Source organism: Acanthisitta chloris, unplaced genomic scaffold (genome assembly GCF_000695815.1).
Source record: "Acanthisitta chloris isolate BGI_N310 unplaced genomic scaffold, ASM69581v1 scaffold11073, whole genome shotgun sequence".
Lineage (NCBI taxonomy): Eukaryota > Metazoa > Chordata > Aves > Passeriformes > Acanthisittidae > Acanthisitta > Acanthisitta chloris.
In genome coordinates, this window is record NW_008664333.1 from 77,782 (window position 1) to 89,737 (window position 11,956).

General features: G+C 44.6%; 1 protein-coding gene across 1 annotated transcript in view; it reads left to right on the top strand.

The window, feature by feature from the left end:
• The window catches only part of LOC103799015 (tolloid-like protein 2), a 59,027-nt gene extending 48,167 nt beyond the window's left edge, over positions 1-10,860 (top strand). Inside the window, exons 14-21 of the mRNA XM_009071306.1 lie at positions 1,160-1,285; positions 3,070-3,230; positions 4,554-4,734; positions 6,029-6,154; positions 6,975-7,102; positions 7,881-8,094; positions 9,296-9,546; positions 10,726-10,860. Coding sequence (XP_009069554.1) covers positions 1,160-1,285; positions 3,070-3,230; positions 4,554-4,734; positions 6,029-6,154; positions 6,975-7,102; positions 7,881-8,094; positions 9,296-9,546; positions 10,726-10,860 — 1,322 coding nt within the window. The remainder of the gene's footprint in view (positions 1-1,159; positions 1,286-3,069; positions 3,231-4,553; positions 4,735-6,028; positions 6,155-6,974; positions 7,103-7,880; positions 8,095-9,295; positions 9,547-10,725) is intronic.
• The last annotated feature ends 1,096 nt before the right edge of the window (positions 10,861-11,956 follow it).

Sequence of the window (11,956 nt, forward strand, 5' to 3'; positions counted from 1 at the left end):
AGTGTAAAATAGCAGGGGTAGTACCAGCATCAGAGGAGGAGAATGTAAAGATCCTTCATGGCAGAGCAGATGTTCATTGCAGCCTGTGCAGGACCTATGCTGGAACTGTGGGGAAATATGAAAAGGAAGGAGACAGAGAGTCATGTAGTGACTGTGACTTCCCATCCCCTCCTGCCTTTACATGCCCATGGCTTTGCTGAAGAGGTTGAGTGTAAGTTGGGGTACAAGGCAGGTGGAGAGGAGCCTGGAGTGAAGTTGAGCTGGAAAAAGGGGGTGGAAATATGTTTTTTGTAAGTGTTTTAACATTTGTTTTCAGCTTTTGTTTCCCAATACCTAAACCAGTACTCAAATATTTATATTAATTGGTAATAAATTAAGTTAAATTCCTTGAAGTTAAGTCTGTTTGGCCCACCACAGTAATTGTTGGGCAATTTGTCTATCTCAACCCAGGAGTTTTCTTCTCCTATTCTTTGTGTATTCTCCCCCGTTCCACTGGAGTGAGGGCCCAGGGAGTGAACCAGAAGCTGGGTAGAAGTTTGGCTGCTAGCTGAGGCCAAACCACAACAACGTTACTAAAACCATTTATTAAGGTATGCATGTGGAATCAGGAGTCAGAGTGAGAAGCCAATACATCTGGCTATCTGTATATTAAAATGTTGGTTCAGGTTATTGAGATGTGATTAAAGAACCTCACTTCAAAGTCTAGGGTAGCAATACTTCATGTGTCTATGAAAAGGCAGAAGTACTGGCGTGTCCTCCCAGCTCCTTTGCTGCACCCTGTTCAGTGGGGTATGACCTCCCTCAGCTCCATTGCTGTGGGCACAATAATGCAAGTCAGTCCAGAGCATGAGGAATTTAAAACAAACAAGACACCAACAATGCAGGCAAATAAGAGCAAAGGGCTGTGAAATCTTTATATGAGACAATGTCTTCCTGCTCCTGTCCAGAAAAAGTGCTGTTGACTAGTAACAGTAATTGTACAGCTTCATGGTTTTGGTGTTAGTGCTTTAGCACTCGTAAGTTTTGCTGCAGTGGCTGCTCTGTGAGCTCTGCTCAGCAACTAGTGGTCTGTTCCTTCTGTCCAGAAGTGTTGCATGAGGAATATGAGGGGGTTTGGGTGGTCAGGAAAGTGTGACTTGTTCTGGTTTCCTCCTGACAGAGATGGATGAATGTTCACTGCCAGACAATGGTGGGTGTGAGCAGCATTGTGAGAACACACTGGGCAGTTACAAATGCACCTGTGAGCCTGGCTATGAGTTGACAGCTGATAAAAAGAGCTGTGAAGGTAAGTAACCTACAGATAGAGGCATGTCTATAGTATGGCAGCTCATAGTGAAACTGAACAGTCTTGGAGACGATTTTCATTGCCCCTACATCCTCTTTGTTTCAGTTTATTTTCCCCCACCTGAAAATTTTCTTTTGTCAACATCTTCCATTGAAAAACAAGTTTTAGTTGAAAAACTAAAAATACTCTTGATTCTCTACTGGTAAACATCTCTAAAACCAGTTGTCTTTCATGGCCAGAGATTGCTGTTCAGACCATATCTCCCACAGTGCAGCATAAAGGAGGGTGGGCATTACTACCTAACCTTTGAGTGGCCCAAAAGTATTTAAATCTAAAGCTGGATTTACTTTTTTTTCCTAAAAGAAATGTACTTCATAAATATCGATATAATGTCAGTGTTTTGCCTGCATGCAAAACAGACATTCTCCACACTGAGGAATAAATTCCCTTCCTCTGTTATGGAAGAAAATACCCCATGTCTTCAATAGAGACTGTTTGTGTCAGCTTTCTATTTATACAGTTAATCTCATGCAACAAGTGGTTGCTCTTCTAACAATACAGCTGTTGGCATGGTGAGAATCCACCCATTGTTCTTGTCTTATAGCTCTGCCTGTCAGCTGAGACATGTAGGGATTTGCTCCTGCTAACAATACAGCTGTTGGCATGGTGAGAATCCACCCATTGTTCTTGTCTTATAGCTCTGCCTGTCAGCTGAGACATGTAGGGAGCTCCACACGCTGTGAGTGGTGTTCTCAAAGTCACATGGTTTGCCCTGACTTCAGCTTTTGTCAAACTGCTTGGGGAAGGTTGACGACTTGGTGAAGGCAATTAGGTGTGTGCAATTTTGAGCAATGCACTTGGCCTAACTTGGCAAGCGTTTTTTGAACTTCACTCTTAACCTCCTGTTTTAAACTTCACTTTTGGGCAATACAGGAAGGATAATCTTTGAAATTGTAGCAATATACGTCAAACTAAATTGCTATTGTTTCTCCAGACACGCTTGCTACACTATACGGAAAATGCTTTCTTGGGTTAGTTATCTTAACACAAGATGATGCTGGGAGAAATACATAGAAAGCTTTTAACCCTTTGGGTTTTAATGATCTGGCCATATCTCATTACTCTCAAGAAACAGCAAGAAAAAGTAAAAAAAATAAAATTGTTTCATTGCCTATAGAATTTTGCAGCAAAAGAGCAAACTGAGGTTGACTCCTTTGAGGTAAAAGCCCTGCCCTCCCACAAGAGGATGAAGCTGAGATGTCCTAAATTTTTGAAGGAAATGGGATAATAAATCCAAGTCTTTGAGTTTGTCTTCAATTTTCCCCAGAGAAGATGCAGTCCACATATAATAAGCCCCTGAGGAGTTGACAGGGGTGTCTTCCCTAGGATTCCATTATCTTGTAATTATTGTGTTAAACTGATAAACTTGAAACAGTAAGGATTTAGGACTGAGTGTAGGTGAATTTACCAAGCTGGCCTTTATAACAGTATTGTGTATGTCAAGTCAACTGATTCACAGTAAGCCCAAGAGTCGAGATTAAAAAGGAGATCAACTTACATGGTGGCTCTGAGGGCCATAGCCTGGCTGTGTGTTTCACTGGTGATTTATAGCAGGTGAGGTTTCTGTCTTCTTTGTGGTTCCCAGCCTTTTAAACCTGTTCTGGAGGCTGGGATTCAAAATGTGCCACAAATCAGGACCTGATTCATTTCCTAGTTAACTGTGGCCCAATCTGTGTGTCTGAACAGAACCAAGTAAAACTTGTGTTCATTTATTGCCTCTCCAGCTGCCTGTGGAGGCTTCATCACCAAGCTCAATGGGACCATTACTAGCCCTGGATGGCCCAAGGAATATCCTACTAACAAAAACTGCGTCTGGCAGGTGGTAGCTCCAGCCCAGTACCGGATCTCTCTGCAGTTCGAAGTGTTTGAGCTGGAAGGCAATGATGTACGTAACCAGTCCCTGCATCTCAGAGGTGGGACTATTGGCTAACTCAGAACTGGATAAATCCTTGGGGATTCCTCAAGGAAGAGGAGGCTCTGTCTTACTGGTGGAGCTTCTGGTTGTTTTCCTGCCCTTGATATAATTACACCAATAACAGTGATTGTTCTCCTTGAAGTCTGGATCTACTTTCTCTATAGAGTGGAAGGATTAAAGCTGTTCTATTATAAGTGAGTGTCATGGTTGAACTCCATCTGGCAACTAAGCACCACACAGCCACTCACTCACTTCCCCCTGTAGGACGAAGGAGAGAATTGAAAAGGTAGAAGTGAGAAAAAATCGTAGATTGAGATAAAGACAGTTTAATAGATAAGGCAAAAGCTGTGCATGCAAGCAAAGCAAAACAAATAATTGATTCACTGCTTCCCGTGGACAGACAGGTGTTCGGCCATCCCCAGCACAACAGGACTCTGTCACACGTAATGGTTACTTGGGAAGACAAACACTGTCACTCCGAATGTCCCCCCTTACTCCTTTACCCCCACTTTATATACTGATCATGACATCATATGGTATGGAATACCCCTTTGGTCAGTTAGGATCAGCTCTCCTGGTTGTGTCCCCTCCCAGCTCCCTGTGCACCCCCAGCCTGCTCACTGGTGGAGCGGTATGAGAAGCAGAAAAGATCTTGACTGTGCAAATGCTGCTCAGCAATACCAAAAACATCCTTATAATCAACCCTGTTTTCAGCATAAATCCAAAACACAGCCCCGTACTAGCCACTGTGAAGAAAATTAAATCTGCCCCCGCCAAAACCAGCACAATGGGCTTGTTTTCTCTACCAGTTTTGCATAATTGGAGGTATTTTCCATCCCTAATAGGTGACCCATCCCCCACTTCCCCAGTGCTGCTTTAGCAGGAAAAGGATAAATGAAAGAGTCAGTTCTCTGCCCTGCCAAGGGCAGGGTTGAGTTTGAACCAAGCATTCAGGTTTCACTTTCCCATTGTAAATGGGAGCAGTGACACTTCCTTAATTCACTAGGCTGCTGAAGTTCTTTCAGCACAGTCAGCCTCTTAGGTAAAATGGGAGTAATTATTTTAGCTAAATTAAATGGAACCTTTTATATTCTGACAAACACACCCATGCTTTGAGGTCAGGGCAACAAGGGAAAGGGGTAAGAAAAATGACAGAGAAGATTTTTGGGAAGTTAGGAGTGTGCTTGATTACAAGGCTGTTTCTAATCCTTCTTAGGAAAGCCTCTGTCCTCTTCCTCTGAAGTGCCCTGTTCCAAGTCCACAGAGCTGAGAAATCTCCTCCTCTCTTGGCAGGTGTGTAAATATGACTATGTTGAGGTTCGTAGTGAGTTGGCTTCTGACTCCAAGTTACATGGCAAATTCTGTGGCTCAGAGAAGCCTGAAGTAATCACATCGTATGGCAACAACATGAGACTGGAGTTCAAATCAGACAACACAGTGTCCAAGAAAGGCTTTAAAGTTCACTACTTCTCTGGTACGTGGCTTTCACTTGCTTAGCTGTTTCCTCTGACCAAACCCCTTGGATCTGGTAAATTTTCTTCAACCTCCTGTCAGTTCAGGCAGAGCCTGACATCGTTATTTGCATCTAAAAGCATGGTTGCTCTGTTCTGTGTCACCTTCATGTTAGTTTCTCAGTGCAGTGTATGGTCCAGTCTCACAGTGAGGTGTCAGGGAGATGCATGGATTTCATCAATGCCCCAAGTCCTTCCACAGCAGGAAGCAATGGGGAACCCAATCCTAGAAGTTATTTCTGTCCCTAGAGTCACTGAAGGAAAGCTTTTTCCTCTAAAACTATGAGATTTGGAAAATTTTGAGTAGTGTTCTATATAGCAATCATTCCCATCAAAGCGATGCCTGCTAGTGGAAGTTTCTCATCCTCTATTCTGAATCCTTTGTGCCAGTGATGTACCTTGTTGGCAGGCAGTTCTAAAAGTTAACTGTATATTGTTTGGAAGTAGAAATTTGATTTTGTGCTGTGCTTTCAGCAGAGGCCAAAGAACATAAATGTTTTTGAGGAGGATGCTCAGGCAAAATGGCCTTGAATTAAGACATGTGAGAGTAGAATCAGGGCTATGGATTTGATTTATTAAATCTAACAGGAGGAAGGATGAGGTGGGTATGCTTCATCTAGAAATACGTTTGGGAGCAAGGAGACAGATGAGGTTAATGCGATTCAGGTAGGGCACTGTCCCAAGAAAAGTTGGAGATAAACTGCTTATAAATTAAATTGGTCAGAAAACCATGAACAGATCCCATGCCCAGAACAGTGTGATTCAGGAGTGCATACTCCTGAACACACAGGAGTCAACATCCACTGGGGCATATTTCAGCTTCAGGGAGCAACTCATACTTAGATCTTCTTCACCATCTGTCTGTGTGAGCTCTCAGACAGAGCTCTTTAAAAGTGGAGGCTTATCAGAGCACATAGGAACTTGAAAATATAGACTGGTCAGTAGATTTTTGCCTAGGCTAGTGAATTTGTATGATACTTTTCCTGGACTCTCTTTTAAAAGAATGAGGCACTGCTATAGGTTTCTTTTAGATGGGAGTCTTTAACCACTAAACTTACATTATAAAATAAAGCACATTTGTGATGCATGAAAAACAATTGAACAGTATCTGGGCTAAAAAGCTGACTGGACTAATCCAGTAGCAGAGGTTGGAGGTTTAGCACTGCTATCTGCCAGTCTGAGTATGGGACTTAGAGCTGGTGATGTGGTAGTCTGTCTCACTGTCAACTCAGTGTTTGTTGGTTTGATCCTGCCCAGACAAGGATGAATGCTCCAAAGACAATGGTGGTTGTCAGCACGAATGTATCAACACCTTTGGGAGCTATGTATGCCAGTGCAGAAATGGCTTCATGCTGCATGAAAATGGCCATGACTGTAAGGAAGGTAAGGTCCCCACTCCCTGCCCTTGGGAAAGACCTGGTACTTCAAACACAGTTTGATTCAGAGCACTTCCTGCCCTGTGTTGGAAGGAAGTTTGTACAGTCTACCAGCTTGGGGCACTGAAAAAGCCCCAGCTAGCTTAAAAAATGCCTAGAAAAAGGAAGAGAGGACTGATCCACTCCCCAGTCTTGCCCTCTATATGGCCATGGGGGATCGACAGGGTGGGGATGAGAATTTGGGCTAGCAAAAGGAGCAATTGTGAGACATCACCATTAGACTGGTCACTGCTGCTTCGTTTCATTATTGGGTTTGAGTCAGAAGGGAAAGGATGGGTTGATCTAACCACTTGCTGTTGTCAAAATTGCCTTTCCTCCTGCACCCCTATCCCTGCTGTGTGCTGTCATGGCCTTCCATGTGTATGGTCTCTGGTCCTTGTCTGATCTCTATGACCTGATTCAGCTTTCCAAGTTAGCAAAACAATGCAAGGCTGAGGTAGCATCAGAGTCAACACAGTGGAGGGGTTGACACTATGGCCCTGGGAACGGGGCAGATGATGTGGAGAAACAGGAGAATACACTGAAGAGTGAGGATCTGAATGAGGTTAGTGAGGCCCAGGGGAATGACATAGTTTATTTCACCAGCTGACAAAAAATTATGGGGCAAAGTCACCAAAACTGTGCAGCAATGCTCAAAGGTCTTGTTTGGTGACTGAAGCCTTTCCTATCTCTGCCCTGTTGAGGGTCTCAGTGGGCAGAGAGGAGAATGTAGGACACTACAGGGTTCCCATGTGAGACTCACCTCAATATGATCTCTCTCCTTCAAGCTGGTTGTGAGCACAAGCTGAGTGGTGCAGAGGGAACAATGAGCAGTCCAAACTGGCCTGACAAGTACCCCAGCCGGAAAGAATGCACCTGGGACATCTCTGCAACTCCAGGCCACAGAGTTAAAGTAGTGAGTAAACAGGGAGTGTGAGTGTGAGGAGAGAAGCAGGATGGGTTGTGAGGAGCTGAAGTGACTTACCACCAGCACTGTGTGAGTGGGAGTTTGATGCCCGCAGGTCCTGTTTGGGGCTCATGGAGGAGAGTGTCCTGGGAGGCTGCCCTGACCTGCAAAAGGGCAGAATGTCTCAGAGGGACACAAGGCAAAGGAGAGGCAACTTGAAGGAGACTCCAGCAGCTGAAAACTGTGGAGTATTGCTCTCTGTTGGCAGAGGGTATAACATACCCTCCCACCCCTACCCCTCCTTGTGAGCCACTCTGTCTGGGTCATATCTGCATAAGGTGGTGGTGAAGCATCCCCAGCCCCTCTGAGGGAGAGGCATCAGGCCCATTTTACAACACGGCCTGATGCACATGGCAGGACATGCCCAAAGCTGTGCACCTCACCCATGCACTGGGGGAAATAATCTCCATGCTCAGGAGAAGTAATGTTGAAGAACAGCCCATTTGGTGTGCTGGGTGCAGATTCCAGCAGGACAAATAAGTGCTTATAAGGCTTTCAGACTGTCACACAACCATATGAGGCAGCAAAGCTAAGGTAACATGGCATATTGATATGGAATTCTGAGCTTTGCCACCCTGAGATGCCACTGAAAGCACACTATTCTGTTTTAGTTTGTGGGAGGAGTGGAACAGATTTGATCTGTTTCTCACTGGACATTTCAGTCTCTGATAGATCACATACTCAGATTTATAGATGTCTGTCGTATTTCTCCATATTCTTTCTGTAGACCTTCAATGAGTTTGAGATTGAACAGCATCAAGAATGTGCCTATGACCACTTAGAAATGTATGATGGGCCCAACAGCAAGTCACCTATCCTTGGCCGCTTCTGTGGCAGCAAGAAACCAGACCCTGTAGTGGCTTCTAGCAACAAGATGTTCCTCAGGTTTTACTCCGATGCTTCTGTGCAAAGGAAGGGTTTCCAGGCAAAGCACAGCACAGGTAAGCTGGTGGCCTGCCAGTACCCCAGTGCCGTAAGATGTCATCAAGTCTCACTGCCTATTTCACTCAGCAAAACTAGATACACTTTTCTCCCAAATAAGCTTTGCTGAATTTTAAGTGGTTGTATATTCAGTTCCCAGACCATTGCTGACACCATGTCATAAATGACAGCTTCTACAACAGCTCAGAGGTGCCCTGGCATCAGACATTCCTGTACATGCTCTTTTGTTTAAATTGGAGGTGTTTGGTTGAGCAGCAACCCCTTGTGTTCCCCATCAACCTTCAGAAAAGGAGGTGATTCAATTTAGCCCATGTATTGGCCCATGCACTGAACAAGCCCACATTAGATTGATTATGGTGGAAGCAGAGGTGTGCTGTGGACAGACACAGCTTGATCCTCTTATCTGTGGCATCCCAAAGTGGGCATGTTGTACCAACATTCACTTATTTGAAATCCTTGCCAGTGTAAACAGGTGAAACATGCTCTGAGTGGCAGTGCATGAGAGACTGGTAAAGAGGCATCTTCCTCATTGGCTGCAGAAAAATTTTACACCAAAACACACACGTTCTGTATACAGGGCTACTTCTGTGTATTGTGTGGGCAGAAAAGGATTGTTTTGGTCCCCAGTTTTTTAACGTGCTTCAACTTTCTGCTGACAAAATACTTTGGGTCAGAATTTCAGCTACAGGATAAGTGCAAAGAGCAAAATAATTACTTTCTAAAATATGTTTTCACTGAGTATAAGGTGTCAAGAACCTCATCCTTCCCATTTAAACTGGTCACCTCTTTCCATGCATGTTCTGTACCGAAAGGAACCGTAGAGTCAAAGAATCATCAAGGTTGGAGGAGACCTGCAAAATCATCAAGTTGAACTATTAGCCTGCCACTCTGCTGAGACCTCTAAACCATATCCTCCAGCACCAGATCCAGACACCTCTTAAACATTTCCAGGGTTGGTGACTCCACCACCTCCCTGGGCAACCAAGCTTCTCTATGCTATGTGGGTCTTTGGATTCATGGGTGACTGGAGAATTCACTGGTTTATGTTAGTTTGGTGCAGTGTTTAATCACCTTCACTTATCTGCATGCACTTCAAGCTGGAGGTCTTCTCTGCTTACGATTGGCCCAAAAGTGAGATGAGTCTTCATTTTGAGGTGTAATGCCTTTGAGAGACTGTTTTGTGCCCTGTTTTTCCTTCAGAGTGTGGTGGGCTCTTAAAGGCTGAAGTACGAACGCAGGAGCTGTATTCCCATGCTCAGTTTGGGGACAACAACTACCCAGGTCAAGCCAACTGTGAATGGGTGATTGTAGCTGAAGATGGTTATGGGGTGGAGCTAATATTCCAGATATTCGAGATTGAGGAGGAGGCTGATTGTGGGTATGACTACATGGAGATTTATGATGGTTACGACAGCACTGCACCCCGTCTGGGACGCTTCTGTGGCTCAGGGGTAAGCCATGATAGTGGTGGTTTCACACGGATCACTGGGGGTGGCAAGGAAAGATGCTCTCACACCGTTTTTGTTTTTTTTTGAGAGGAGCAGCTGTCACAAACTGGTAATGAGAATCCTTTTTTGCCTGGGGTTTCCTTCTTCCCCTTTTGCTAGAGATTGCAGCCATTTTATCTGATGCACAGAGTTGGCCACAAAATCTTGCTGACTGGCTCTCCCTTGCTAGCCCAGGGCCATGTCCATCAGCATGAGTCTGCCATGCTGCTGTGTCCCAGCCCTGCCATGAAAATGTTGTGTAAATGTGGGAAAGAGCTTCCAAAGGCCAGTTTCATGCTCAGTCATTTCCTGCTTGAGGCAAAGTTACATTGCAGCCGTGCTGTGGCATGGGTTTAGAGACTTCCAGAGCAGCTTGTTGTCTCCAGGATGGCATAATGTCTCCTAAACTGTTAGCTGCATTCCCATTAACAGGAGTGACTCTGTTAGCATGAGTAATGGTGTGTGGTTTTTAAAATCCGAGTATCTGTGATTTCTCTGGGACTTCAGCAATGAAATGAAGAAGGTTCTTACAGAATTTAAAGAGGGACAATCAGGGAACAGGTGGTGGAAGAAGTCCTCACAAATTGGGGAAATGATCTTGAAAATAAACAAAGGCACAGTAGCTCAGTGTGAAAACATTTGGGGAAGCAGGGTAGTAATCATCCTACCTGCACACTGACAGTTGAAGAATGGCTGGGAAAATGTTGGTACTGGAGAGAAGTACAAGGAGGTTGTAGCAGGTCACAAGAGTGTGGGAGAGAACCAGAGTTGTCATATAAGTTATGTACCTAAGTTGTTTTGCTGCTAAAGAACACTGGGAGAGCCCCAAGTGGGCGCTTGTCCAGTTTGTATTGTGTCAATTACTGAAAAGATAACAAATTAGAGTAAACCTGAAGACTGGATAAGAATATCTGGAGAGTCCTGTGAAAAAATAGCTGGAAGAATTGAGTTTGCAGAGTGAACTGGCCTCAGTCTTCAAGCACAAAGAGCAAGGAAGGCAGATCAGGGCAGGAGGTAGTGAGTGCTCAGTCTTGGTGTTTACTGGCCCATGTGTCTTCACTGTGAGCTTCAACTCTAGCATCATAGTGCAGACAGTTATTTAGTCCTGCAGGCTTGAGCACTGTCTTCTTTCCTTTTCTGCAGCCTCTGGAAGAAATCTACTCTGCAGGGGATTCCATCATGATTCGATTCCATACAGATGACACCATCAACAAGAAAGGCTTTCATGCTCGATACATAAGTACCAAATTTCAGGATGCATTGCACATGAGAAAGTAGTTTGACTGCTCCTCACAGATATTTCCCATCTGAAGACTGAGACATTTAACTGTGATCTTTGTCTAATTTTTTTAAAGCTTCTGTGCACCTGGACAAAAGCAGTGTACAGTATTTTCTTTAACTAAACCGAAATCCAGTCTCAAAGGTTTGCCACTGCAATTATTAGCATGACCCTTTCTTGTTAACATACCCAGGACCAAAAGCATTGTCTTCTAATCATACCTGCCAGGGCATAAACATTGTATTTTGCACAACTTACCATGGGGCTGAGTGAAGACTGAACTTGAATTGAGAAAAGCCTTCGTCTCTTGCATACTTTGTTTCTAGGTGACATTTCCCAAGCATCCGCATGAGCTGTCTGAACACGTTTTCTGGAGCAGGTGATGTGGACAGACACGAGTAAGATATTTTCAAAGGACTTTGTGAGCCACCTACTCTCCCCTACCAGCCCAAAATTCTCTGTGCAATAAGAGAACAACCAGGTGCCTGGACATCCATCACTCCTTCTGTCCCATGTATTTATTATCTTGCTTATTGAGTGGAGAGCAAGGCAGGGGACAGGGACAGTCTCTTTAGGGCTGCTAGCTGCTTGGATTCCAGTGAACAAGAAGGGCCCAGTGTCTGATTTGCAGTGATTGTCATGGTATATGTCAAATGGAACTACTTCAATGCAGTGCCCAAGGGAAAGGTGGTGACTGACAGGGAAATGCTGTGGTGGGATGCAAGACATGACTGTGTGATGATGGCAAAGTTTAGTAACAAGAGTGCTGACAGCATGCTCCAGTTACAGCACGAGGCAAGGCAGCTCTGGGGCTGTGGCAGCAGTCCAGTCCTTATCTTAAATAAGGAATCTGTCCTCCTCACTGTCTGCTTTTTCAGCCTTCTTTACACTGCATCGTTTCCTTACTACCACTTCCTTGTGAGCCCTTATTTTTACAGCCAAGTTGCTCTCCTCAGGGCTTTCCACCGCAACCTAGGTGTGCTCTGCAACATCAGCTAGCTGAAGCATCTCACCAAAGGAAACTCTAGGGCAGAGGGATTCAAGATGTTCCTGAAGCAGAGAGGGACAGGCCATGCTACAGGTTAGCTCTGATGA